The sequence below is a fragment of the Typha angustifolia genome, chromosome 15 (assembly GCF_048772165.1).
Source record: "Typha angustifolia cultivar Huaian chromosome 15, ASM4877216v1, whole genome shotgun sequence".
NCBI lineage: Eukaryota > Viridiplantae > Streptophyta > Magnoliopsida > Poales > Typhaceae > Typha > Typha angustifolia.
Genome location: NC_133253.1, coordinates 20,411,560 through 20,434,466, shown reverse-complemented (window position 1 = coordinate 20,434,466; position 22,907 = coordinate 20,411,560). Strand labels below are relative to the sequence as shown.

At 38.4% G+C, this 22,907-nt stretch overlaps 3 protein-coding genes and 1 long non-coding RNA gene across 8 annotated transcripts; 2 read left to right on the top strand and 2 right to left on the bottom strand.

Annotated features, from left to right (window-relative positions):
- Window positions 1-316: 316 nt before the first annotated feature.
- Window positions 317-8,344, bottom strand: LOC140777578 (transcription factor TGAL6). Of its 4 annotated transcripts, XM_073121790.1 has the most exons (10): window positions 8,294-8,344; window positions 7,378-7,447; window positions 4,638-4,806; window positions 4,466-4,540; window positions 3,784-3,843; window positions 3,620-3,697; window positions 3,476-3,539; window positions 2,521-2,792; window positions 1,457-1,693; window positions 317-789 (listed from the first exon to the last, which is right to left on the bottom strand). In XM_073121790.1, exons 2-10 carry the CDS (start codon window positions 7,431-7,433, stop codon window positions 637-639), a joined length of 1,164 nt encoding a protein of 387 aa, XP_072977891.1. In that variant the 5' UTR covers window positions 7,434-7,447; window positions 8,294-8,344; the 3' UTR covers window positions 317-636. The 4 variants fall into 4 exon arrangements, with proteins under 4 accessions (XP_072977891.1, XP_072977890.1, XP_072977889.1 ...); XM_073121789.1 differs by lacking the exons at window positions 7,378-7,447; window positions 8,294-8,344 and adding an exon at window positions 6,175-6,471; XM_073121788.1 differs by lacking the exons at window positions 7,378-7,447; window positions 8,294-8,344 and adding an exon at window positions 6,162-6,459.
- A 2,220-nt stretch (window positions 8,345-10,564) lies between these two features.
- Window positions 10,565-13,268, top strand: LOC140779002 (uncharacterized). The gene is made up of 3 exons (XR_012107276.1): window positions 10,565-11,485; window positions 12,483-12,685; window positions 12,772-13,268. It is a non-coding gene; the product is annotated as an uncharacterized lncRNA (long non-coding RNA).
- Window positions 13,269-15,839: 2,571 nt separating this feature from the next.
- On the top strand, window positions 15,840-18,100 carry LOC140779245 (uncharacterized). 2 transcript variants are annotated; one of them, XM_073124251.1, is made up of 3 exons: window positions 15,840-16,075; window positions 16,292-16,469; window positions 17,394-18,100. In XM_073124251.1, the coding sequence occupies exons 2-3, from the start codon at window positions 16,371-16,373 to the stop codon at window positions 17,847-17,849; spliced, it is 555 nt and encodes a 184-aa protein (XP_072980352.1). In that variant the 5' UTR covers window positions 15,840-16,075; window positions 16,292-16,370; the 3' UTR covers window positions 17,850-18,100. The 2 variants fall into 2 exon arrangements, with proteins under 2 accessions (XP_072980352.1, XP_072980351.1); XM_073124250.1 differs by having other exon boundaries at window positions 15,842-16,075; window positions 16,340-16,469.
- Window positions 18,101-18,870: 770 nt separating this feature from the next.
- Window positions 18,871-22,907, bottom strand: LOC140779210 (membrane-anchored ubiquitin-fold protein 3-like). Its single transcript, XM_073124203.1, has 4 exons — window positions 22,511-22,907; window positions 22,265-22,414; window positions 21,224-21,394; window positions 18,871-19,239 (listed from the first exon to the last, which is right to left on the bottom strand). Exons 2-4 carry the CDS (start codon window positions 22,392-22,394, stop codon window positions 19,184-19,186), a joined length of 357 nt encoding a protein of 118 aa, XP_072980304.1. The 5' UTR covers window positions 22,395-22,414; window positions 22,511-22,907; the 3' UTR covers window positions 18,871-19,183.

The following is a 22,907-nucleotide window of genomic DNA, read 5'->3' as shown; positions in this document are numbered from 1 at the left end:
TCTCAAGCAAACTAACAATAGAACAGCATCAATAGGTGGGAGCTTCATTTAGACGTTAAGAAACATGGAAATAAGTAGCAGCTGACCAATACTACAAGCCCAATAAATTGACTTACAGTTTATACATCATAAGTCTGCAGCTCAGTCAAGTACTCATCTTCCCTTGAATGATCGAGGAAAAACCATGCAAGAGGCGTGGGCTCTGATGAGATAGTTTCCTGCTTTCTTTAGAGCATCTGTTGATATCATATGGACACTGGAGCAATTAACCTGATATATGAATATACTTATATACCTCTTCCATCACAAATTTAGATGGTCTGCGAAAGAAATGCCTTGCAGGAGAAGGGCCTTCATTCACTATAGTACGTGACCACAAATTCGCAGTCCTTACGAGGAAAGTAAGGAATGTGATGATATACAAAATACATCATTATAAACAGCCATTAAGGCATCCTACAGATACTGGAACTCATGAATCTTAAGACAAATATGTACATATCTCCACTATCGGAAGGATCTCATTATTGTCTTAATGATCACAATGTTGGTTATTTACCAGTTGGCTGGCAGCATATTTTCCATGACTGGCCAGATTTGCATCAAAATATTTTATAAGTTTTTCTTCAGAGATAACTAAGCTGGTTCACGCGGCCGTGCTGCCCAAAGGGAGCTAAGGGCACGAAGCCGTTGGCAGTAATCGCCCAAGGCAAGGAGGCCGCGTGCTGCTTGGCGAGTAGTTAGGATCTTGTACATCTGCTGTAGAGTTTGCTGCCGAAGATTGTCTGCCTGTTGGATGGACGTAGAAGAGTCAGCAATATTGAGCATATATTCTCACAAGTGATTACTCAGGTGTCAGATAAAGCAGATATCACAAACCACATAGTCAAGAAACAAATATCTGAATGTAGGTAATTCACAATGTAGGATTACTATGCACAAAAAAACATGAGGATCTCAGAATAATATCCGGTCAGCAGAAGCATCCTTCATTAATGGGTAATTCACGATGCCGCAAAATAAAATGAATATTGCAGGGACATTAGCAGTCAAGGAAATGTGAGGGTGACACATGTGAAGCACAACACTTCTATATGCTAATCATGTCCACGTTTGATAACTATCAGATGTCCCTATCAAGCATTTGATACTCTAAATTCAAAATACAAATGCTGATACAACTTGGATGCATCTAGAATTCTTCTTTGGGTTCTTGATGATTAAAAAGGCTGTCGTGTTAAAATTTCAGTAATGATGCTCAATAAGCCAACTACTATTTAGAAAATTTCCTTCCCTTCCCAGTGACACCTCTCTTTTGCTCATAAATAAGTCTATTAGGAAATTCTTCAGCCCTATTGCTTGTATATTGTATGTTATAGCACTATAGAAACACTTCATAAGAAACTCAAGAAAGAACACAACAATCTTCTTATAGTTAGCAGAATTGGAGTATCACCTGGTTTACAAAGCTCACAAGAGCTTCCAACTTCCCTAATGCGCTTGCCATTTGCCCCATGTAGTTTGCAACATCAGAAGCAACTAAGGGATATGATGTCAGAGTCTCAGCAAGAGTTTGTTGAAGTTTCTCCATCCCTTGGGAAAGAGCATCTTCAGCTTGCTGGGAAGATTGCTGCAAGCTACAGACAGCCACAACTTGCTGCTCCGTCAAAGGGTCAAGCAGTGGCGATAAAACCTGTAAACCGCAAAAGGTAAAATAGATGGTGTGGATAACTACACTCGAGATTGATGCCGGATAATTTCTCAATTGCAGATTTGAAAAAAAAAAAAAAAACAAGTACGAAAAAGTAACAAAATCCAAAGAATCCACCAATCAGGGTATTAAAATCCACCGACGTTGGAAATCTACCAACAAACATTCAATATGTGAAAACTCTCAAAATATTCATTAACTAATAAAATATGATTCCAAATCTTTATATAGATAAAGCAAAGTAAAAGATAAAAAGACGAAATAATTTTATAAGGCTATTTAAAACCCTTGTTAAGTCATAGGATCACGAGTGCAGCTATTTTGTGTTTATGAGAATAAACGTGACGAATAGTGACGTCCACATCAAAAATGCATCACGACCACGTATCATAGAACTCTTCAATGAGTCGGGCACATCAACTTGCTTGGTGAATCAAAAGAAGGAAAAATGAAATGATATGGCATGAAGAAATGGGCACACTTGGTAATCTGCTCGATTTTATAACTACCAAAAAGGCTTAACATATTTTGCCATATATTATGCAACATCACAAAAAGAATATCAATCCAGAATCCATCAATCCGACATATAGAAACTAAAATAAGTTTTTTAATGTTATGAACATGTGAAAATACATTTTACTAGAGTTCCTACTATATAAAGGTAAGACACAATCACACAATAGATTATCAAAAGAAGGGTAGAGTAGCTGGTAAAGTGAAAACCTCTAATCTGACGTCATGAAGTAACAAGTATTAAAATTCATTTATATGCAAGAAATGGAAGATCTGACAACGAATTTGGTCACCTTCAGAAGCTCTGAAGGACGAAATCCCCCAATCCAGAGGAAGAAGCGCTCAGTCGCTGTCTTCCACATGCCCGACATAAGATAGAATACATCAGACTTAGCAACAATTGCCTTAATGCGGAAAAGGTTATCATAGTGACTCATTCCGCTATCCACAAGCATACGAAGCTCTATATCAGATATATGTGCCTGTAAGGCAGCTCTCAACTCAGAGGTCTGCCTATTCTGTTCTTCAACCCAATGGCTATATTCCATCTCAAAAGCAGCAACACCTGGAAGACCCAATGAGGTGTAGCATTTGAAGTGTAAGTAGCTGATATTAATTTGTTACAAAATGATACTTAAACTGATTGATAGTAATTTGCATGAATAATAGTGCAACCAGTGAGACTTCAATCTAATTTTTGTGTTCTTGTCAACAGCAGTATATGATTTCCCTTGTGCAAGGTAAATAACATTATATTCATCAATTCATCTAACACATTCTAAATCAATCACTATATATAATCTATTAAAAATATATCTATTACTATACTTGCCAATGAACTCAAAACTTGTTCATATGACAATCAATTTAGCTAGATTTGTAACTTTTCCCATCTAACACTGGTGACATAGATCTTCTGATTTTTTGCTAAAATAGATACTTCAAATGGAGAAAGTGGCAACCACACAAGTTTGTTGAATATACAAGATTACAATATATGTTTGAAGGGTAAAAAGTTTGTGGTACCAATGTTACATCCAAAAGCCATATTAACTAGAAATAATAAAGGTTGAACAGCAGCTGCCATAACTATTAAATAGTCAAAGAGAGTATGAACTGCAAATCCTACTGGAAAACTGAGCAGATCTAAATGCATGACCACTCGACCGTGGCATACCAAACATTGAAAAAGAAAATACTTAGGATATGATAAAGAAACAAAAAAAGATTCATAATTTCGTATTTAACCTGAATTAACAGCTCCTGTTAAACCAATAGTTGATTCTGCTATATGTCCACCTATGTACACACCCTGCAACTCAATAGTGCATGTCACCAGTCAGTTAAGAAAGTTCTGTTAGTAGTTTATTTATGAAATGACAGTCTTTGTACCTGTTGTCTAGCTCGTTCAAGTTCCTGCTCTAGCTGAGCCAATTTTATACGACCTGATTCCAGCTGTTGGACGTAAGCCTATTAAAGAAACTAAGATGATCAATGTAAATGATGAGCCACATTCAATCAGAATGGATAGCAGTTCTCCCAACTTTCCATCAGACCTTTTTTCTTAGACGACTTTTTCGCGCAGCCTCTCGATTTTGTGCAAGCCTTCTTAAAACCTACATATAGATCAGAACAACTCAGATGACTATCTTTTGAGAACATACATGAAAAGCAACTAGATCTAGAATTTAGGCATAAACAGTACTTTCCACATAACTATGACTGAATTATTGATGATGAATCTCAAAAGATGTGCTTATCGTTCAAAATAAAAAAGAACTGTCCCATCACCGCTGCCCAAATGTTATATGTCATGACAATTAGCAAAAATATATCATCCAATTTTTATTTTTTTTTAAAAAGAGCTGCCAAAACCATTGGTAACAGGTGACTGAAAGTCATTATCAGGGATTTAAGAATCCAGATCAAATTGGCCTAAGTCAATCCAAATTCCATGGTTCTGGGCCAAATAGGAATATCCTATCTTTATCTGTATTGTCAGTAGCAAGCTACCTATATTACAAGATCCAACTTGAACATGTTACCGAGCCACATTATCTTCCGCGTCTTATCAGTATTAAATGGATACAGAATCCTTAAACATGAAGAGATTTGTGCCGAAACAATAGTAAATATACAAGTGATACGGATTATAATTGAGAAACATTTTATTATAGTGGATAATTTGTGCCTCAAAGAGGAGAGATTAAACATATATCATTCGAAGTTTCTTTTTACCTTATCAGCTGGTTTGCTTGCTTCCTGGTCATACTTTTTTGATGGTCCTAACATCTCATGAGGAACATCCTCCAACTGCAAAAGTATCATGAAATAAGCATGTGATAAAAGGCTAAAGAATAGCTTGCAATTTCAAATAAAATAACATAATAAAATTTAGCTACTCCCTTACCCTATTGTCAATTTTTGTATCTACCTCCACAACTGTTGATGCACTTGTATTTTGACTGCTGTCGGTTTTAAACGAGTCATGCCACATGCCAATTTGGTGGTTTGGCTCGTATATTCCCATCCTTCTGTAGGTTGGAAATTGAGGTGACGTAGATGTCATACTATCTGGACTGAAAAAGAGAAGAAAGAGTACTTGCTAAATTGAATAGTTACAATAATAAGAACGATGGAAGGGAATGATATTCTAGAGTAATATACTGACATTTTGGAGAAATTAACAGTTGAAAAGTCTAGAAGTGATCTGCATTACAAACTGCTCTGGAACTTGCAAATCAACCAAGTTTTCCAACATTAACAAAGAATAGTGAGCTAAGTATCAGAATGAGACTTATGGTATTTTTCTTTGTTTTGACAGGAAAACATCTTGAATAGCAGGAAAACTTCTCCCTGGTCCAAAGTGTGTGTATTCTAGAAAGTTAATATATTTAGGAAAATAGAAATGACCGATTAAGAAACATCCCTAGCAAGATTGTCCTTCAGATACTATATAAAGATCACATATCTTGGAGCAAAAAGCCCCTCTTTTTAGTGATGCATAATTGGTATGGCAACAGATATCAACACAGTGGAGGAAAAAAAAAAAAGAAGAAAATTCTAGGAAAGTACCTATGAACCCACAGTGGCCTTTTAACAGTTCCATATTCATTCATTCCTATGCGCTTTTTACAGGTACTTGAGAGATCCTTCAAAATCTTATCTTTTCTAGAGGCACTATTTCACTTTTCTGCATGATAAAAGCTTAGAAACTAAGAAATTTGTTATTTTAGAATTGTATTTCTGAAGCAAACCAATGATACCGCCAATTGCATCTTTTACCAATACTCTTATTATAATCTACTCTTCACGGCACCGTCCACAGATACTTATTAGTTTGTATGCTGAAACCACAAAACTTAGACGAGAGATGGAAGAAAAAATTGGAGACTTCCCATAGTTCATGTGAAATCTCTTCCTCACAGATAAATCAGACCATGCATGTCAAGTTCTATCTCATGAAGACCAAGGAGTAAACGCAGAATAACATGCCAGTGAATAAAGTTAAAAATGAACAAATTTGGGGATATTTTTTTAATCTTTGTGAACTACAGGCTTATAAAAGATTTACCTATTTACTCTATAAACCTTATAACTATACACCTCAAACAGAGACAAAGAACAAGGAGGCCACTGAAACTTGTCGGTTGATTCTAGCAAAACCACCTTTAGCCTTATTTGTATTAAACATCGAGTTCTCTAAACTCTCGCAGAGCTAACTGCCTAATTTTACAGGAACCGCAACTTTGACTGCTTCCAAAACCCATAAAAAATCCTCTATGCCACAAACTACCAAAAAGAATTCCGACAAACCCAACTATCAAGAGATAGGATTTCACACGCAGCAATGAACAGATGAAAAGAATTGCGAAAAAAAGATCAATAAAGCAAGTCCATCGCAAGAAGAAAACAAATCGCGAAGAATTGGAACCTCGAGATCATACGGAGGCTTCGCACATGGCTACGCGGCGTAGGGACTCCACGAAGAATCACGAACTAGACGAATCCACCACAAACCCCTACTAACGACCTCCAAAACCCTAGCTTCGCTGCCCACTCCGTGGCTCTCCTCCCCGACCTCCTCCTTCGCTCTCCTCGGTCCAAAAACCCCGCAAAAGAGGGAGAAAAAGAGGAAGAGGACGACGAGTTTTTTTCTTTTCTTTTTACAAAGAGCAAAGTTGGACAGTTCTTTTTAATTTTTACTCTCGCGGTCTTTCTTTATAGCCTTGGAACGAAAATCTCCGCCGCTTCGTCAACGGTTAACTGCGTCACTCGTCCGCTAGCGAAACGGAGGAGGCTGAATAGTGAATCGGATCTTCTACAGGACAGGTTGCACGAAATTACTACACGTAGTCACCTGGCAGCATTTAATATGCTCCCAGGAGTAAAGCGCTGGTGATGTCCTGTTGACGCCAGCCCTCGTCATTTCGTGGCCGTTGCGTTGGGCCACTTGGGTTGGGATGTGATGTGATCACCGCCTCGGTTGAAATACCTCTTGGTAAGACCCAGCTGAAGGCCCTTTTTTTCTAAAACAAAACTCATTGGAATTTTGTTTTTCACGAAAATTGAATGTCCAGAGAAAAAAGAGTTTGTACGAAAAAAAATAATTAAAAAAAACAGCCAAGTTAATATCAAGCGATTATTTGCATAAATATGCCCATAAACAGTTTATAAATATTTTACAAATATTATATCAGAGGAGGTGAAAGTAAAAAAGAGACGGGTACTTACGCCAGCACGCATTTGCTATTGCGGTCTGTCTCACCTGCGGTGACCATAAACTTGACACGGACGGCCACTACTTGGAACATAATATAATTTACTCCAATAATGGTAATAAAGAATGTTATCTTGTGGAGGGGAGTGACGGTGATATCAGTTTAGGCGTCAGATATGACGTCAGGCCCAAAAAGTCCCATGACTCGTGCGGGCGGTATTCACACCCACTCGATGTCTCTCTTCTATGCTCGGGCCTCTGGGCCCCAGAGTGGGCCCGACGCGAAGGCGCAATTAGAAAGGGAAGGAAATAATGCGAATTAAGTCGTACCAAAATAGTTGACTGCATTGCTCATACTCTATCCATCGGAACTTATCAAGAAATGATCTCTGAGGAAAAAGAGAAGAAAAAGTAGGCAAGACTTGCTCACCTAGGCTTCAGTTGATGGATACGGTCTTCGAGATAGCCAGGATAAAGTTCCATCATACCATGTTTAAATTCTGTCAGTGAGCACCAAATTAGGTGCCAAGGAATTAAAAGGAATTAAAAAAAAAAAAAAAAGAATTCGTAAACCACGACTTTATCGAGTTCGAGATACTGACATATTTTCATATTAAAGAGAAATCACAAAGTAAGTAGTCTCAGAAAGGTTTTAAAATGGATGCTCTACTTCTGCACTCAAACCTGCTGTACATTTTCTTTCCACGACGGTGAGATGCGAAAAGAGACGCAGTGTATGGAAAAGGAGATAAAGAAATAATTTTCTTTTTGAAAGTATGAGGCTCTGTGCTCTGAATTCTCCTTAAATAGCAAAAAAAAAAAAAACCTTGTCGTTGCAGTCACTGTCAGTTCTTTATCACCATCAAAAGATGCATGTTGTTCTTAGAAGTGAGAACAGTCGGTTGTAGTAGAGCTATCAAAAGTTTACACGTCAATGGAAGAGGAACTAAAGTCTTAATCGAATGCAGCTAACATAATAAAAATTTGTATTTCTTCTTCAATGATTGCAATATGAAGAACATAAGCACGCGAATTTCCTGTTATTAAGTGCTGGCTTATAACAAATATATAAAGGATTTTAGAGTAGTTCGTTAGTTCCATTAAGATGCCATAAGACCTTTATTTCTGCTTAACTAGTGGACTACAGCGACAGTATGATGGTTAAGCACAAATCTTATGTATGATCGTAAATACCATGATGTTTTTCATGACAATCATTGATAACCGGAGAGGAAAGCAAGAATCACCGAATATGACATGCATGGGGAAAAGAGGAGACAGTATGAATGGAACTCAAGCAACCTGGAGAGAAAAAAAAAAAGAAAAGGAAAGAGGATTAAAAGTACCTGGATGCCTTAATCTTGATGTGTGTGTTTGTTTTGGAAGAGGTGAAGGGAAGACAAAGCAACCTAGAGAAGCAAAGGAGAGAAAAAAGAACCAGTTACAGTGCTGGATATAAAGCCTTTGGCCATGTCCACGAGGTCAAGGTACACCAAGCTTTTAACTTTGATAAGTTTTATAAGGAGAAGCAGCAACCCTTAGCTTAATTACCTATATAAAACTAAAGATACTAATTATTAGTCTAGACTGCTTAGGAGACAATAATTCAGTGTGCTTGTACACTGCCACCTAAAAGGTGCAAGTAGACTGGGTTTGGTAGCTCCAAATTCTACAAATTAAATACTGTATAATATACTGAAATCTCGACGTAAATTAGACGCATGTCTGTAAGAGCCAGACTAATGCAAATCAAATGGACTGGTAATAGTAATAAGTATATATGGTGCATAAATTAATGGAGATGTCCACACTATTGTCAGAGTTTTTTTCTTCTGAAGATTTTAGCTGAATCGGCCCAGTCCGGGATGTAAGAAATCAATGAAGCCTGCAGATAGACTGTGCGATGTATTGCATGTATACCATAAGTCTATCGCAACAGTTTAGTCTTTTAGATTGAATCCAATAGTGAGCTATAATTCTTGTCCAAACTTAGGTTTAGATTTAGATACCATGACGCAAGGCTCATTAGATTCATGGACGTGTAAGGAAACTTTCCACAGAAGAACACTCCTTTACCGTCATCTCCATCAGAGCCTCTTTGTCTTCTTCTTCTTTTAGCTTTAGTGAATGGTTTGGCAATGCTACCATCTTTCCTAACTCTCCGATCACTTGAGTGGGATTAAAGTGTCATCTTCTACCGCTTCTTTTAGTGCAAAAGGAGAAGGACCTTTAGAAGGCTACACATGCTAGCTTAAAGAAGATAAGATTAAAGCACTAACTTTGTTTGCATAATGCATCATTATTAAACCTCAGTGCGTCTTATGTAGGGTCTTATGTTAATTATAACGTAATTAAAGAAGGCATATGCCCCTCCTATCCTTCTTTTTAGATGAAATAAACAATCATGTTACTCTCTTTGGTTGGTTGATTCCTTGGACCTCTGATTCGAAAGATGGTTGCTGATACTTTTTCATCATATTATCTACCATTTCTTTTATGCATCAAGAGCTATCTAAGTTACTTGGTGGGTAGGGTATGCAACTTCTTGGACCCAAAGAAAAGTGCAAAGCCACTGCCAAAAGGCAGGCAGGCCAGGTATGAGGCACTCTGCACTCAGTGGTAATGCTAGAAATGGTGAGTGACTAAGATTCTCACGTGACCAGTGCTTGCCTGTTATTATTGTCACCAATTTATCAACATCATCATCACGCTTAACGATAGGAAATCTTAATCACATAAATTAACATATAATATATATATCAAACTAAGTGTGATGAAATTGGAAAATAGTGATTTGCATCAATATAATAGATTACTTCGTGAATTTTTGTGATAACTTTGTCTCTATCATTGTAATACAGATATGCCGTCCAATGGAAAGCGTTCCGTGTGGAACAAAAACTTCTTTCAAGGATACGTCTAAATATTGTATAGAATTGATTCAATTAGTGGGGTCCTGCAAATTAGGTAGTATAAGGTGATGATGCACCACACCAAAGACAAAGAAGTGGTAGATAAGGTGATCACTTAATCAATTCCCTAAACAAATATTTAAACAAACTTACCGTAGCTAAAAGGACTACAAGTGCAAATGATGAGCATGCACTTGATTCTATTGAGCTGTTTTTGGCAAAGTCCTATATTACATCCCCCATCGAAATGGAGCAGCATTTTGTAGTACAACCCAGACCCCTTAATCAAATAATTATAAATTCAAACCAATATGGATAGAAGACCAGACAAGGTATGATGGCCGGCCTATCATAGAGACTTTTTTGATCGATAGGTTCGTTTCCCTCCATTGCCATGCAACCCACCACTAATGGCAGATGGCTTGACCTTTAAAGTGCTTTTGTCTAAGTGGCTAGCTGTACAAGATTCTCATGGCTGTCCTAAAAGCTAACATTGGTAAGGCATTCGTATTTATGGAGAGGTATTGCAATTCCACTAAAGTGAATCAGATCCAATCAAAAGAAGGATAAGTTGGCCGAGAGATCCAAGTTCGTAGCATTTCGCCCTAAAGATCGTAGAGAGGAACCTTAATCGTGTCCCGCCTTTTCTTTGGACAAGACCTTGTGATATGGATGTCCAATAATTATTAACTTGATAGCGCCGAAAGATCACTTCGGAAACTGACTTGAAAGACTTGGCCTCCATTTTGGAGGGAGGGTTCGAGCTTCCTACCACCTGTGACCTCCTATGTCATCTTCGAAATTTGATACAGCTATCAAATTTAGAAGTAAATCAGTGTGTATTAAATGCTTATTTAGTAGCTTTATATTTTTGAATGGTAGTATTCTTGTATTGAGGATAGGCATAGGTACAGCCTGCTGTAAATCTTTAGCTTTGGGCCCAATGGAATGGCCCAAAGCCCAATTGTATTGCTAGAATGAACTGGGCGTTTCGTAATTGAGACTTTCGTGCGAAAGCCCGTGACGAATGGGCTTTTTCCCTCCAAAATCATTGCGTCCAGGAAGCGAAAGCCAGACCAAGACGACGACCCGCAAAGCGCGGCGCCAGAATCCTCTCTTTCCCCATCACCGATGACTCCTCGCGCGCTCCGGCGATCACCGTCGTTGCTCTCTCCTGCGAGAAGATAATCTCCCTCCTCCCTTCCTAATTCCCCCCCCCCCCCCCGGCCTCGCCGATTCCTACCCGGAGCATCGCAAGCTCTTCGTGCAAGGCCTCGGGTGCGACGCCATCGCCGAATCCCTCCGCGCCGCCTTCGCAGGATACGGAGAGATCGAACAATGCGATGTCGTCGTCCTCTTTCGCCGTGGCTTCTCCGCTGGCCCTGCCCTTCGCCGTGGCTCTCTCCCCAGTGATTTCACTGGGTTCTTCTATTCTTTGGCATTGTCGTTTGGTTCCTTAAATGGATTTGTGCTTTTGTTAAGTATCCTTTTTCTTTTTCTTTGTTGGGTTTTATTGACATCTGCAGTTTGAGCGCAGGTAAAGTCATCATGATTGAGAAAGAGATCGATGAGTGTGATTTTCTCCTTCAGTATGGTCTGGAGTTTTGATGAACGTGACATGGCGAGGTACAAATTTTTTAACAATGTAAATACAGTGCGTGCATTGTTGTTGAAGGATGTTTGCTAATTTGTTAGGTGGTTCATCACAATCAATTCCTTTTAGTATATCAATACAAATTTTGTATGCCACTGTTCCCTCAATATCTGGATGCTGGTTAATAGTACTATTCTTGCTATTATTTGCTTGTAATGCAAACTACCCTTGGACATGATTCTCCTCATTAGCACTAAGATTTATAGTTGTCTGAAGTATGGATGCTGATGGCACCATTGTGATGAATCAAAGTATACTTGCCTATACTTTGTATTGAATAGGAAGGCTAACCTGTCTGTTCAATTATGAATACTACATTTATACACTTGATGTAATCCTAGTGGACCATATTTATCATATTTCATTAGCATTATTATTGGTCATTATAACATCAATTAGAACCAGCTGCACATTTTGAGATAGCTCTCGTTTCCCTTAAATAACTATCAATGGTTGGTCATCTGGATACTAAGTGCGCGGAGTGCATAGGAACTATGACCAGATTACACCTTCAACCTGCCTAAATCTTCTAATTCAAGATTATCATTAATTACTGGACTCTTACATTGTCTTGGAACATTGGCTTATTATGATAATCTAGAACTTGTAGTTCCAAATATTTTTCAAGTCTTGCACTTCATTAGAGATTTTTCTATATCAATCCAGTGCATAATTTAATGTGGTATTTTCCATAAATGATGACTGAAGCCAACCAAATGACAGCATAAATCTAGTATCGCTATCCTGTCAGGTCATTTCCGTACCCCTTCTTAGGGGTAATACTTTTGTATCATAAATGGAAGTTGCTTTTATTTTTGTTTATTGCCACATTTTTAAGCCCATGTATTTCTTATGTAAATATGTAGTGTAAACAGTGACTTCTTATTGTACTGCAGCCTTTTATGTTAAGAAATTAACAGGAATATGTATTGAGCCAAGGTTTTTCTTGTCATCCCCATTCTGACACAGTTGACAGCTCCCAGATTTTGGTTCACTGCAATTTGTGGATCTTTGGAGATGTCTGCTGCTTCACAAATTATCAAGGCAGATAGGAATGACATTTACATTAGATAATGCAGCTGAAGGAGATAATGACTTGAATTCGCATGCACTAGGATTTCCTTATATCATCAGATGATTATGCTGCCAAAGCAATTGTTTACAGATCATAAGTAAGCTTCTTGTTTTCCTTTGCACATCCGAGACAATGTTGTTGGCTTTGGTTTATCTGATAATGTCTCCTTCTAAATTTGCTTAGGTGAGTGCCCGGGCTTGGGTAATATACACTCAGGTTCAACAGGAAAGGCAGCTTTCTAGAACAATATACTACTCTGAGGCAAGTGCTTTACACTGCTTTCGTTTTGTTTTGCTAATGGGCCGGACTGGACCTGGACCATCTGCGTTTGCAAAGTTTAGCCCGATATAATTTGCTCGCACTCAATTTTTTTAATTTTCCTGCTTAGAAGAATTCAAACCCTGAATTGACCTGCCAGGGTTCTTAAGGACCTTAGGCCTGGTTCCTTTGTAGGTTTGTATGGCTACAATGAGGCGGGGGAGAAACGACTTGCTTTAGGAGTCTTTGATTCAGACTCATTTATTGTATGCGTCACTCATTTATAGGTGAATCACGACCTTTAATTTTTTTTCCCATATCCTCTCTCTTTCCTTTCTCACATTGACTCATAAAAGAGCAATATTTAAGATAACTTTAACTTCATTATAATATGTCGGTGTTCACATTTTTAACGACAAAAAGCATTTTGGTGGATTTATATGTCATATTATCAATATTTTTCCAAAAGAAAGATTTTTTTTTAATATTATATCAAATGTAATAAATGACATTCTTATTTTAAGTTTTCTCTCAATATTGCTATCTTGGAAGGACCGTTGTTGCTTTAGATGCTTACTAAGTCAGTGCTGTTATCTTAGAAAAATGCATTGGACAAAAGAGAATAAAATGATATATTTTCTAACTTTATTAGATATTAATTCTCACTAAGTTTGCGAACCCTGTTAGGCTTCGTAGACTTTAATGTTATTATTACTATGCTCGCAAACAAAAGCTTAATAAGTATTGTGGACTAAAGCTATTGTGAACTTAAAAGTAGTTCCTTGCAAGCTATCACGGACTTAAGTATAGCTGTTGTTTGCATGCTATTGTGGATTTACATATTGTAGACTTAAGTATGAATAATTGTTCTTTGCAAGCTATTGCAGATTTAAGTATTATGGAATTAAAGTTATTGTGGACTTAAGCATAGTTATCAATTTTTTTTAAAGAAAGAGAGCATTAAGATTCATTAATCGCCACGGTTACAGTAGGCGTCACTAACATCCATGGCCAAAAGACCTTCGCTAAGCACCATGGCTTCAACGACAAGGGTTGAGGAGACTTGAAGAAGAAACCAATCCTTATTTATGGAAAATGAATAATTTGTGTTGAGTTTAAGGAATCCTAAGTTGGGTGGTTCCTAGCGGATAGGCAATGGTGCAATTTCATTGAGGATGCGTATACACTACAAAACATTCATAAGTGAGTGCTAGGGATCTTACCCAAATAACTAAGGTAAAAGGCATGTTCTCTAGCGTTGTCAAAGCAAATAGTGCTTCTATGCTTTCATATATGTCATAGGGTAACAGGTCATCAACCCAAGAAGGCTCGAGGAGCCTAATAGACCAGAAGGTGTTTAGGGCGGCCTACATAGCTCGAGCAAAGTTATATGCAAGAAACATATACTCAATGATTGCATTTGCATCAACCAACCCACACACTTGACACGTTCTGGCATGGCCAAGTTCTATGCTCGACGAACCAAACTAGTGGGGATTCTGTTCCACGAAATCTTTTAGATGAACAACTTGATTTTATGAGGGACTTTAAGGTCCAAATAGCTATTCCATCCCTTCTAAGGAGGGTTCACATAGGGCTCCCTGTCATGGAGGAACTTGTAGACTAATTTGAAGGTACCAGACTTGAGTGGTGTAGGGCCCAAACTCACCTATCCGGTCCTTCCCTAAGTGGGAGATAGATAGTAAGAGTCAACTCACTTAGAGGAGGACCGAACATGTGTGGTTTTCATCCCAAGTGTAGTTTCAAATCAAATACTCACCGAATGAGTCATGTTTATCGCTATTTATGAATGTAGACTATTGTGGACAAACGATTTTCCCTCTAAAATTATATTTTTATTAATTTGTCATGTCAAAAGAAATACTAATACTTTTATTTTAGTTTACAATTAAGTGGTCAATTTTTAAAACTAATTTAAGGATGAGTGTAACTACCACGTTCAGTGCAAAAGTCAAACGAGTCCTTACTTAAATTAAAACTAATTTAAGTATAACTTGATTTAGTTTTCTTTCTTTTCTTCAGACTGAGTCAATATTAGTTTTCACAGGATATTTTGGCCACCAAAAGTGTACGAAAACTTATGATCCTGTACAAGGTTGCAAGATGGATCTGTCCCTTCATATGGCCATCTACAGTTTGAAATAAAAATTGGCGACTTGAAAAGTGTCACGTTTCCGGAATGTTTTGATTTTCAACCTTGTTTATCTCTTAGTAGTCCCTAATAAGTAATATGTATTTTATTTGCATGTAGACGTACAACTATTAACTTCAGTGAGTCATATTCGTATGTAAAGAAAAAACCCAAGGGAAGTTATAACATAGCCCCTTGAGTACAGCAGGTCAGGAAGGGACCACATCACCACAAGGATGAGAGGTGGTCTGCTATGTATCATGATATTCCTCGTGACTCGTGAGTTCATTATTAATCAATTCATAATTTTGAGTGGGTTGTTAAATTTATGTACATGGCATCATTCTTCGAGGGCCAATGTTGGAAAATTTTAGGGTCTGGTTAACCCACGTACTTACTGGGCTTAACCACGCATCGAAACAAGAGAGTCATGGCGAGGAGGGAGAATCCTATTCCCATCCACTCTACTAATTGGTTGGTTACGTGGGGCCCACCCGTGGATCTTTAAAGCGATTAAAGAGGCGAGCAGATCGTCTGCAGCCCCGACTACAGAAGCCAGCCGTGATTGGTTGTCTGAGTTAAAAAGATCAATGATCTGACATCCAATCTAATGGCCGCGTAGTACTCCACTGCAGCTAATTCCTACATTGTGTCTGTATGCGACACTGCTCTCATTAAATCGTAGCCAGGACTTACTTAGTTACGAGGGCTAATTTAAATAAATAAATAAATAAAAAAGTTACGAGGGCTAATGGCGTCATGTTTAACTCTAATCAGAGTTTACATTTCTCTTAATCTAATTTCCCACTTGCCCTCCAACTCGCTCTATTTCTACGGGCAGCGGAACCCGGCATTCCTACCGTCCAGCTCTGCCCGTCCTGCCCGAGCTGCCCAAACTCTCTTCTCTGAGCGAAGCCCAACTAACTTCTCTTCCCCTTCTTCTTCTTCTTCTTCTTCTTCTTCTTCCTCTTCTTTCTTCTTCTTCGCTCTGCTCTCTAGCCGAGAACAGAGATCGGGATCGGACGGTCGGAGATGAGCTGTTAGTGCTCGCCGGATCACTCCATTCTCTACTTCGAGGTACCTCCTCTCCTCTCTCTACACCGTGCGTCCGTGCCCCTACTATTCGATTTGCTTCGCGGGTTTGTGCTTTCTTCGGAAAGAAAATTTCAATTTTTTTTCCGTCGCTCCCTTGGATTTCTTTGCTACTCTTCCTTTATTTTTCGGATAAAGTTTTATTTTTATTTTTAAGTGAAAGTAAATATTACGTGCTTTGTTGTTTAACGTACACGATAGATCTGGCGGTTCGGTTCTCTTTCCATCTCTCATCCTCCAACCTCCCAGGTCTCCACACAGAGTTGAGCTGCGGTTCCAAATGAAGACCGCGATGCCTTCCCCCGTGCTCCCAAGGACCCCGCTAACATGCGCCGGGGACGCCATCTCCACCCTGCTGCTCGCCGCTCTCCCACTCCGGGTAAACATTTCTTCCTCTCCGTTCTCAGGCTCCGCCCTCCTCTACGTGCTCGGTGCTATTGTACGCCGGGTGCGTGGGGGATCAGTTACGGAACTGAGCTTGGATTATGTCACGGATCTGTCGGGATTTTAGTTCCGAAGAGGATAAAAGCATCCTTTTGTTTATATGTGGATTGCAGCATTCCGCATATAGCACTTGTTATGAGGAGGGGAAGCGAATATGCGCATGCGCCATTATCTATACTCTTATTATTTGCACTCTCCTTTGCTACAACTCTCTGCCTTTTGACCGGGTCGGCTAGGCGCGTCGGCTGGCCGACACGTGCCTCGGCCTTCTTTAGAATCGGATTCTTCTAGTACGAGTAGACGAGTAGTGGAAATATACGACTGGATAAAATATCGTCACTGTTGGAGAATAAGGATTCCTCTGCACGTGAGTGGGAAGACAAACGGTCACTTTGCTCACGTGCCCCCCTTTCTTGTGAGGAAGGCAATGGTTCTTTTCTCTCCTCCTTTTTCAAGATGTGAGCCCTGCTGTCCAAGTTCAGTTCTGGTTTCGTTGTTTACTTGGAAATTTGCAAGTCTCACCGGAAATTATATGCTTCGTGCTGCAATTGATTCATTAATCTGAACCTTTGTTTTCTGCTCGCCTTCAGGATGTTTCATCCCAAATTTTGTCTGTGTAGTACAAATGCAGTTGATGATTTGAATACCTACTTTGACAGAATGAAAGAATTTTAAAAATATATGCATCCTTACTGATACCATTAATTGCCCCTGGCCAAGCAGCAGCTTATCATTACCTGACTTAAATTTAAAGCCCGTAGTTTCACAATTAGATGAGTCTACTCTAATTTGCTTATTTCTTTATGCTTTCGTTTGTAAAATTTGTTATTCTGACGTTATGAGTCTTATAATCGTTCAGGATCCGCTCTATAATATGCCTGATTTCCTAGTGAGCAGAGGTGGTGGGAGCGAGAAAACTGATGAGCCTGTTGATGCTGGTGAGGAAGACGGGAATGAAGATGGTGATGGGGATGAAGACGGTGACTTTGGGGAGGGTGAGGAGGACCTATCAGAGGAAGATGGAGAAGGATATGAGAAACCTAACAACAACAATGGCAAGAAAAGTTCAGGTGGCGATGCGGGTGGCGAGGAGAATGGAGAGGAAGAGGGTGAAGAGCCTAATGACCAGGAGGATGGCGGCGATGATGATGATGACAACGACAATGATGAGGATGACGATAACGATGAGGATGGCGATGGCGATGAGGATGAGGAGGAGGCAATAGAAGAGGAAGAGGATCAAGAGAACAACGAAGAAGAGGAAGAAGATGACGAAGAAGAGGCACTTCCACCCCCGAAGAAGAGGAAGAAGTGAAAGGCCTTGGTTCTTATTCCAGTTTTTTAGTTTTCTCATGTTCTAGTAGAAGAATCCTTCCATCCTCCTTTCACCTCGTCTCAGTCTCCTACCTTTGAGAGTTATCTTCTTAATTAGAGGCACTGTGGATCACCTACAGAGTAAGTGTTCTATTATCTAATGGCATCAGAGAGGAACTACTAAAAGTTTGTTTTCGGCTTTAAAAGATGTTTTAGTCTAAGATATCATCATGTTTTATTGTCCTTTCTTCAGAGCGATATATCCTTTTTATCTACAACCTTGCATGAACTTCGCTACCACTTCCCATGGTTGGTAGACTACTGATCAGTTTCATTGCAACTTCTTGCCATCTCACAATTAAATTAGTAGAATCTTCTGTGCCCTCGGTATGCAATCCACGGTTTGGAAATTTTACATAGAAAAATAAAGCCCTTATTGATCTCTTTGGTTGGTGGGTTTACTTGTCCAGACCTTTTAATGTCACGTGATGGACCGGTGTGTAGATTGGGACAGCCCAACAGCGTGTCTGGCTGTCTCGACGACTATAAGATTAGGAGGAGTTCGCTTGCGCTAAACATCATAGAAAGGAGAAAATAAAATAGCCTTTTAAGAGCCCTACTTTATGTATTTATTGTGTTTTGCACCTTGTCTTTTTCACTATTTTCAGTTAGATCCTATATATATATATATATATATATATATATTTCATTAAATCCACCGTGAGCAAAGGAGGCCTTGCGTTTGTCACTAAATTTGCAAGCAAAAGAACACCCTGAGTAGGATGTTTCAGTAATTTACTGAAAATATACTAAAAGGGCAGTATCTAAACCGCCATATTACATGCAAAATAGAGGGGGGAAAAAATACCACCATTAAAATACTGCCTGTCCTAAATTGCTAGTGTTGTCAAAACTCTTCTCGAAACCCTTTCTTACAGCTTCAATCCATGTTTTTATCAAAGCTACAAAAATTGAACTGTTTTTGTACATGACTAATCGTAGTGGTTTTACGAAGTTGGTACTGACCTTGAGAAATGAATCATTCAAATCACATCATTTAGAAAAGTAGCCAAGAAAGAAAGGTACAGTTAACGTTGCAATTTACACAACCACAATATTCTTCCAATTCATCCTACACAAATAAATGAAGAATAAACCTGGGACCATGGCAAAACTTTAGTCGTGCAAAGCAACCTATGAGCACATTTAGAGAAGCTTCAGATACCTGCAAGAGCAAGCTGTCAACTGAATTTAAGGTCAGGAGCATAATAGGACCAGTAGAAACACCAATAGCCAACTCGGATCAGATTCTTAGTCGAACAATAATCCTATGGGTCACAGGATTGTGCACGAACATCTATTCTGGTTTGAAGTATTAGCCAGTTGTTTCTCTGTAAAGAAAAATATCAACATTAGTGCCAGATTGAAGGGAAGATGACCATATGCTGGAATTAGTTTAGCAAATATAAAATATCAGTAAGTAGACACAAACATTTGAAATCCTAAATATAGGACATTATCTTAGGCTAGATTACACCGTGGAGGCTTGAACCTTCATTACATCCAGTTCAGACAATATTACATATTAATGGAGCAGACCTCATTGATGCCATAAGCACTGAAGAATTTTTAGATGCATAAGCGCAAAATATCAAGCAGTGCATTCTTGCTTATAAAAAATTGTACCAGATTTATTCTATCAGGAGAGCTGTTACAACAAGATGGAGGTTACAAGACACAGTTCATGATTAATTAATAGAAACAAGAGAAACTATGCTCACAATACTAAGTGAACAAATTCTTCTTTCTCTAAATGTCAACTTGATAGGCAAATCAGCGTGACCTTTCTGTCCTTTTCTTCATTTATAATATTTGATCTCCCTTTTCCACAACTTTTTTCCCCTGATATATTAGTGATTTAGTGGTCTATTATCCTCCTCATATAAGTTCCAAAATCCTCATTAATGGTTGTTCACTTCTTGGTATGAGTAGACTTGAATCTCCATTTAAATATAATATAATCCGTTCCAAAATCATACCCAATTTAGCCAGTCAATTGGTTCAGATATCAGTGTCAAACCTAATATATTATACATACCTGAAACCCACCTAGTATTTTGGGTTAGGCTTCAGTTCATATCCAACACATAGTAACTCTAATTATCTGGTGATATTACATGCTCTCCATGGGCACAACAGGATGCCACCTAATTACTCCTCCAACATTTTATTCTATTTTTATAATCATAGCAGGGTTTCCTAAGGACAAGACCTACTTATAGCTAAAGAAAATTACTTTCTTGAGCTGTTTTTCTGTTACTAAATAAGGGCATATTGACTTGAAACCATACAACTTCTTTAAGTGGATCCATTTATGCCTTAGCATGAGATGTGCTGCTTCTGGAAAAAAAAAAAACTATAGTCTTAAATTTACCTTCAGTGCTGCTAAAAGATTTGTAGATGCTTCCTAATGGCTACTTTAGACCAGAAATCATTTTCCTGTTTCAAATCCATTATATTTTTTGACTGGAGCACCTGGGTTAATTTTGCTACAGAAGCTCCTTTTACTCATAAACTAAGTGAATTTCAAAAGGAGGAGACAACTATACTTTTGGGGCAGAAGACTTGTTAAACTATTTAGTTGGTAAGATATACACCGTTTACAGAATCCACCTCGATGATTTGACATGTCAGTTACCTCCAAAACTTATTGGCAACGAAAGAACTAGTACGTGATGAAGCAAACCATAGTTCTATGACATTATAATGTTGTCAGATATAGAGGGCATTACCAAGTGTTATGGTAAGGCATGCTTCCCAGCACTCAAGTGGTCATGTGCAAAAGCGATGAAAAGAAAAAGGTCTCCATTAACGAGTGTAAGATTGCCAATGTCTTGTCCTCCACACAACCTCCTTATGAGCTATTGGTTCCTCTTTTTGCAAAAGTGGGAAAAAAGGAAGGTCTTTTTCAAGAAGTAACTAAGATATTTCCACTGCTAACTGTGGCCACCAGAATATAATTTCTCTTCCATCCTTAAACTAGCAATCTGAAATGTTCTTATGCTGATTCCAAGACAACTTTCCCAGCAATCAAAGATGCCCACTACTCTCATAAATTAATATGTCAAGGACAACAAGCTTAACCAACATTATAGCTTGATGAGCAATACCTGATGTCAAAATCAAACTACCTAGTGAGAATCAATTTCCATTTTTGCTTCACTTTTTAGAACCCCACAAATATGACTTATCTCTCAGTATAGCTCGGTGCATTATCTAACTGAACATACACTAGATAAATGTTATTTACTCCAACGGATGCAGTGCTCTGTTGCAAAATATTCCCAAAATATAAATGGAAAGTGAAGAAATTACCCTTGTTTTTGTCAATCTGAGGAGGGTGCACGACTACATGCATAGTGATAACACCACCAGGAAGCTCTCCAACTGGAACCCTGGACTCAGCAAGAGTGTGATTATTCTCCAATATTCTCCCAGCATTGATGAGTTTCAAATCATTTATTGTTCTTGGAGCTATTTCTTTTCCTATCAACAAAAAATTCAGAGAAAAACATTTTCTTTACTTTTGACTGTGAGTAAGTTTCTAGGCATTTAATTTCAATATGACTCAGATATGAGCAGTGAAAAATAACCACAAAGCAAGCAACCATGATGACTGTCATTAGTATTGCAAATGAACCCCTTTAGTTATAATGCACAATTAAACCATCAATGGGATAAACATAAAGTATATATTTCATAGTAAGATAATTTAGTTTGAGGTTGATGTTGAGCTTTAACCAATCGATTTTAGCAACGATTGTTAGGAAATGGAGGACAAGAAAATGGCCAACCTAAGTGAAAAGCTATCACCTGAAGTTGGACTGAAGATATAAATGTACCTACAGATAGGAATTATGATGCAACACTAAAATGATAAGGTCCATTATTCTCTGCCACAACGAACCATAACAAATTCAGAAGCAGCTGAAGGAATGGCTGACCCATCTACAAGTATATTTAGAAAACAAATGGGACAACATCTCACAAAAGCAGCTAAGGACAATTTAAGTTAGATAAACCATATTAATGGAGCAGAAAGGAAAATATGCATATTGATTGTAACGGCTGCAAATAAAGATCATCAAAAGAATTCGAAGATATCAGACTTTCTCATTCAGAATCTAAAGAGAACTGTGTAATCAAAGGTATACCAAAGCTTTAATTTTATGCAGAATGCATTTACGTAGCCAGTTAATCAAATCAGGGAGTGGCCTATCCGTTCTAACCAAGGTTGACAGAATTTTCAACTGGCAAAGAACATTAAAATGAAATTGAAATTAATAAGCATCATGGAAAGAGAAAAGAAAATAAATGAGCTCTACTCCCATATGCCAAACACCATCAAGCTCTCACCTTGGGGCCACCGAGCCAATATAATTTCTTTCAGAGATGCCACAGTCGTCGAAGGATCGTATTTGCTCGGCCCTATATCGGTGCCATCAAAGAGCCTAAACTTGAGCTCAATTGAATCCTCTCCAGCCATATCATTCGCTACCAGATGACCTAAATCACAACTCAACTCAACTTTCCATGATCTCTCACATCCAAATCAATTAAAGCCACAGAAACAAGAAATTTAACGAATTTATATTCACAGACACAAATGAATCGGGACCCAGATTAAAGCTGACGAGTATTTCAAACCAAGCAATAGAAGAAGTCTCTTTCTTCAACAACAACCAAGTACGACAAGGTAATGTACAAATCTCTCCAAGGAAGCCCTTCTAGCCAGCAATTCTGACCTTAGCCCACATAACCGCAGATCCCAACAAAGACCCAAATCAGATTTCGAATCTAAAAAATCGAAGAAGGCAAATCAAAAGCCTTGTTACTAGAGCATGTTCGCAAAAAAGATGGATCTTTATGAATTCGAACAAGCCAAGGAGGAAGCAGAGAGAGAAGAGCCAGTTGGAAATCCCTTATGTTGAAATCAGAAGAAGAAAAAGTAAACAGTAGAGACACGCAGAGAGAGAAACAGAGAAAGAGAAAGAGAGAG

What these genes read in the sequence shown, in the direction of transcription:
- LOC140777578 (XM_073121790.1), bottom strand. Translation starts at nt 7,433, where the DNA reads ATGATGGAACTTTATCCTGGCTATCTCGAAGACCGTATCCATCAACTG. An exon ending in CAAGCAAACCAGCTGATAAG is followed by an intron (nt 3,844 to 4,465) that starts GTAAAAAGAAAC and finishes ATCTATATGTAG; the next exon opens with GTTTTAAGAAGGCTTGCACA. An exon ending in TTGTGAGCTTTGTAAACCAG is followed by an intron (nt 790 to 1,456) that starts GTGATACTCCAA and finishes TCCATCCAACAG; the next exon opens with GCAGACAATCTTCGGCAGCA.
- LOC140779245 (XM_073124251.1), top strand. Translation starts at nt 16,371, where the DNA reads ATGAAGACCGCGATGCCTTCCCCCGTGCTCCCAAGGACCCCGCTAACA. An exon ending in TCGCCGCTCTCCCACTCCGG is followed by an intron (nt 16,470 to 17,393) that starts GTAAACATTTCT and finishes ATAATCGTTCAG; the next exon opens with GATCCGCTCTATAATATGCC.
- LOC140779210 (XM_073124203.1), bottom strand. Translation starts at nt 22,394, where the DNA reads ATGGCTGGAGAGGATTCAATTGAGCTCAAGTTTAGGCTCTTTGATGGC. An exon ending in ATTGGCTCGGTGGCCCCAAG is followed by an intron (nt 21,395 to 22,264) that starts GTGAGAGCTTGA and finishes TTTTGTTGATAG; the next exon opens with GAAAAGAAATAGCTCCAAGA. An exon ending in TCAGATTGACAAAAACAAGG is followed by an intron (nt 19,240 to 21,223) that starts GTAATTTCTTCA and finishes TTTTCTTTACAG; the next exon opens with AGAAACAACTGGCTAATACT.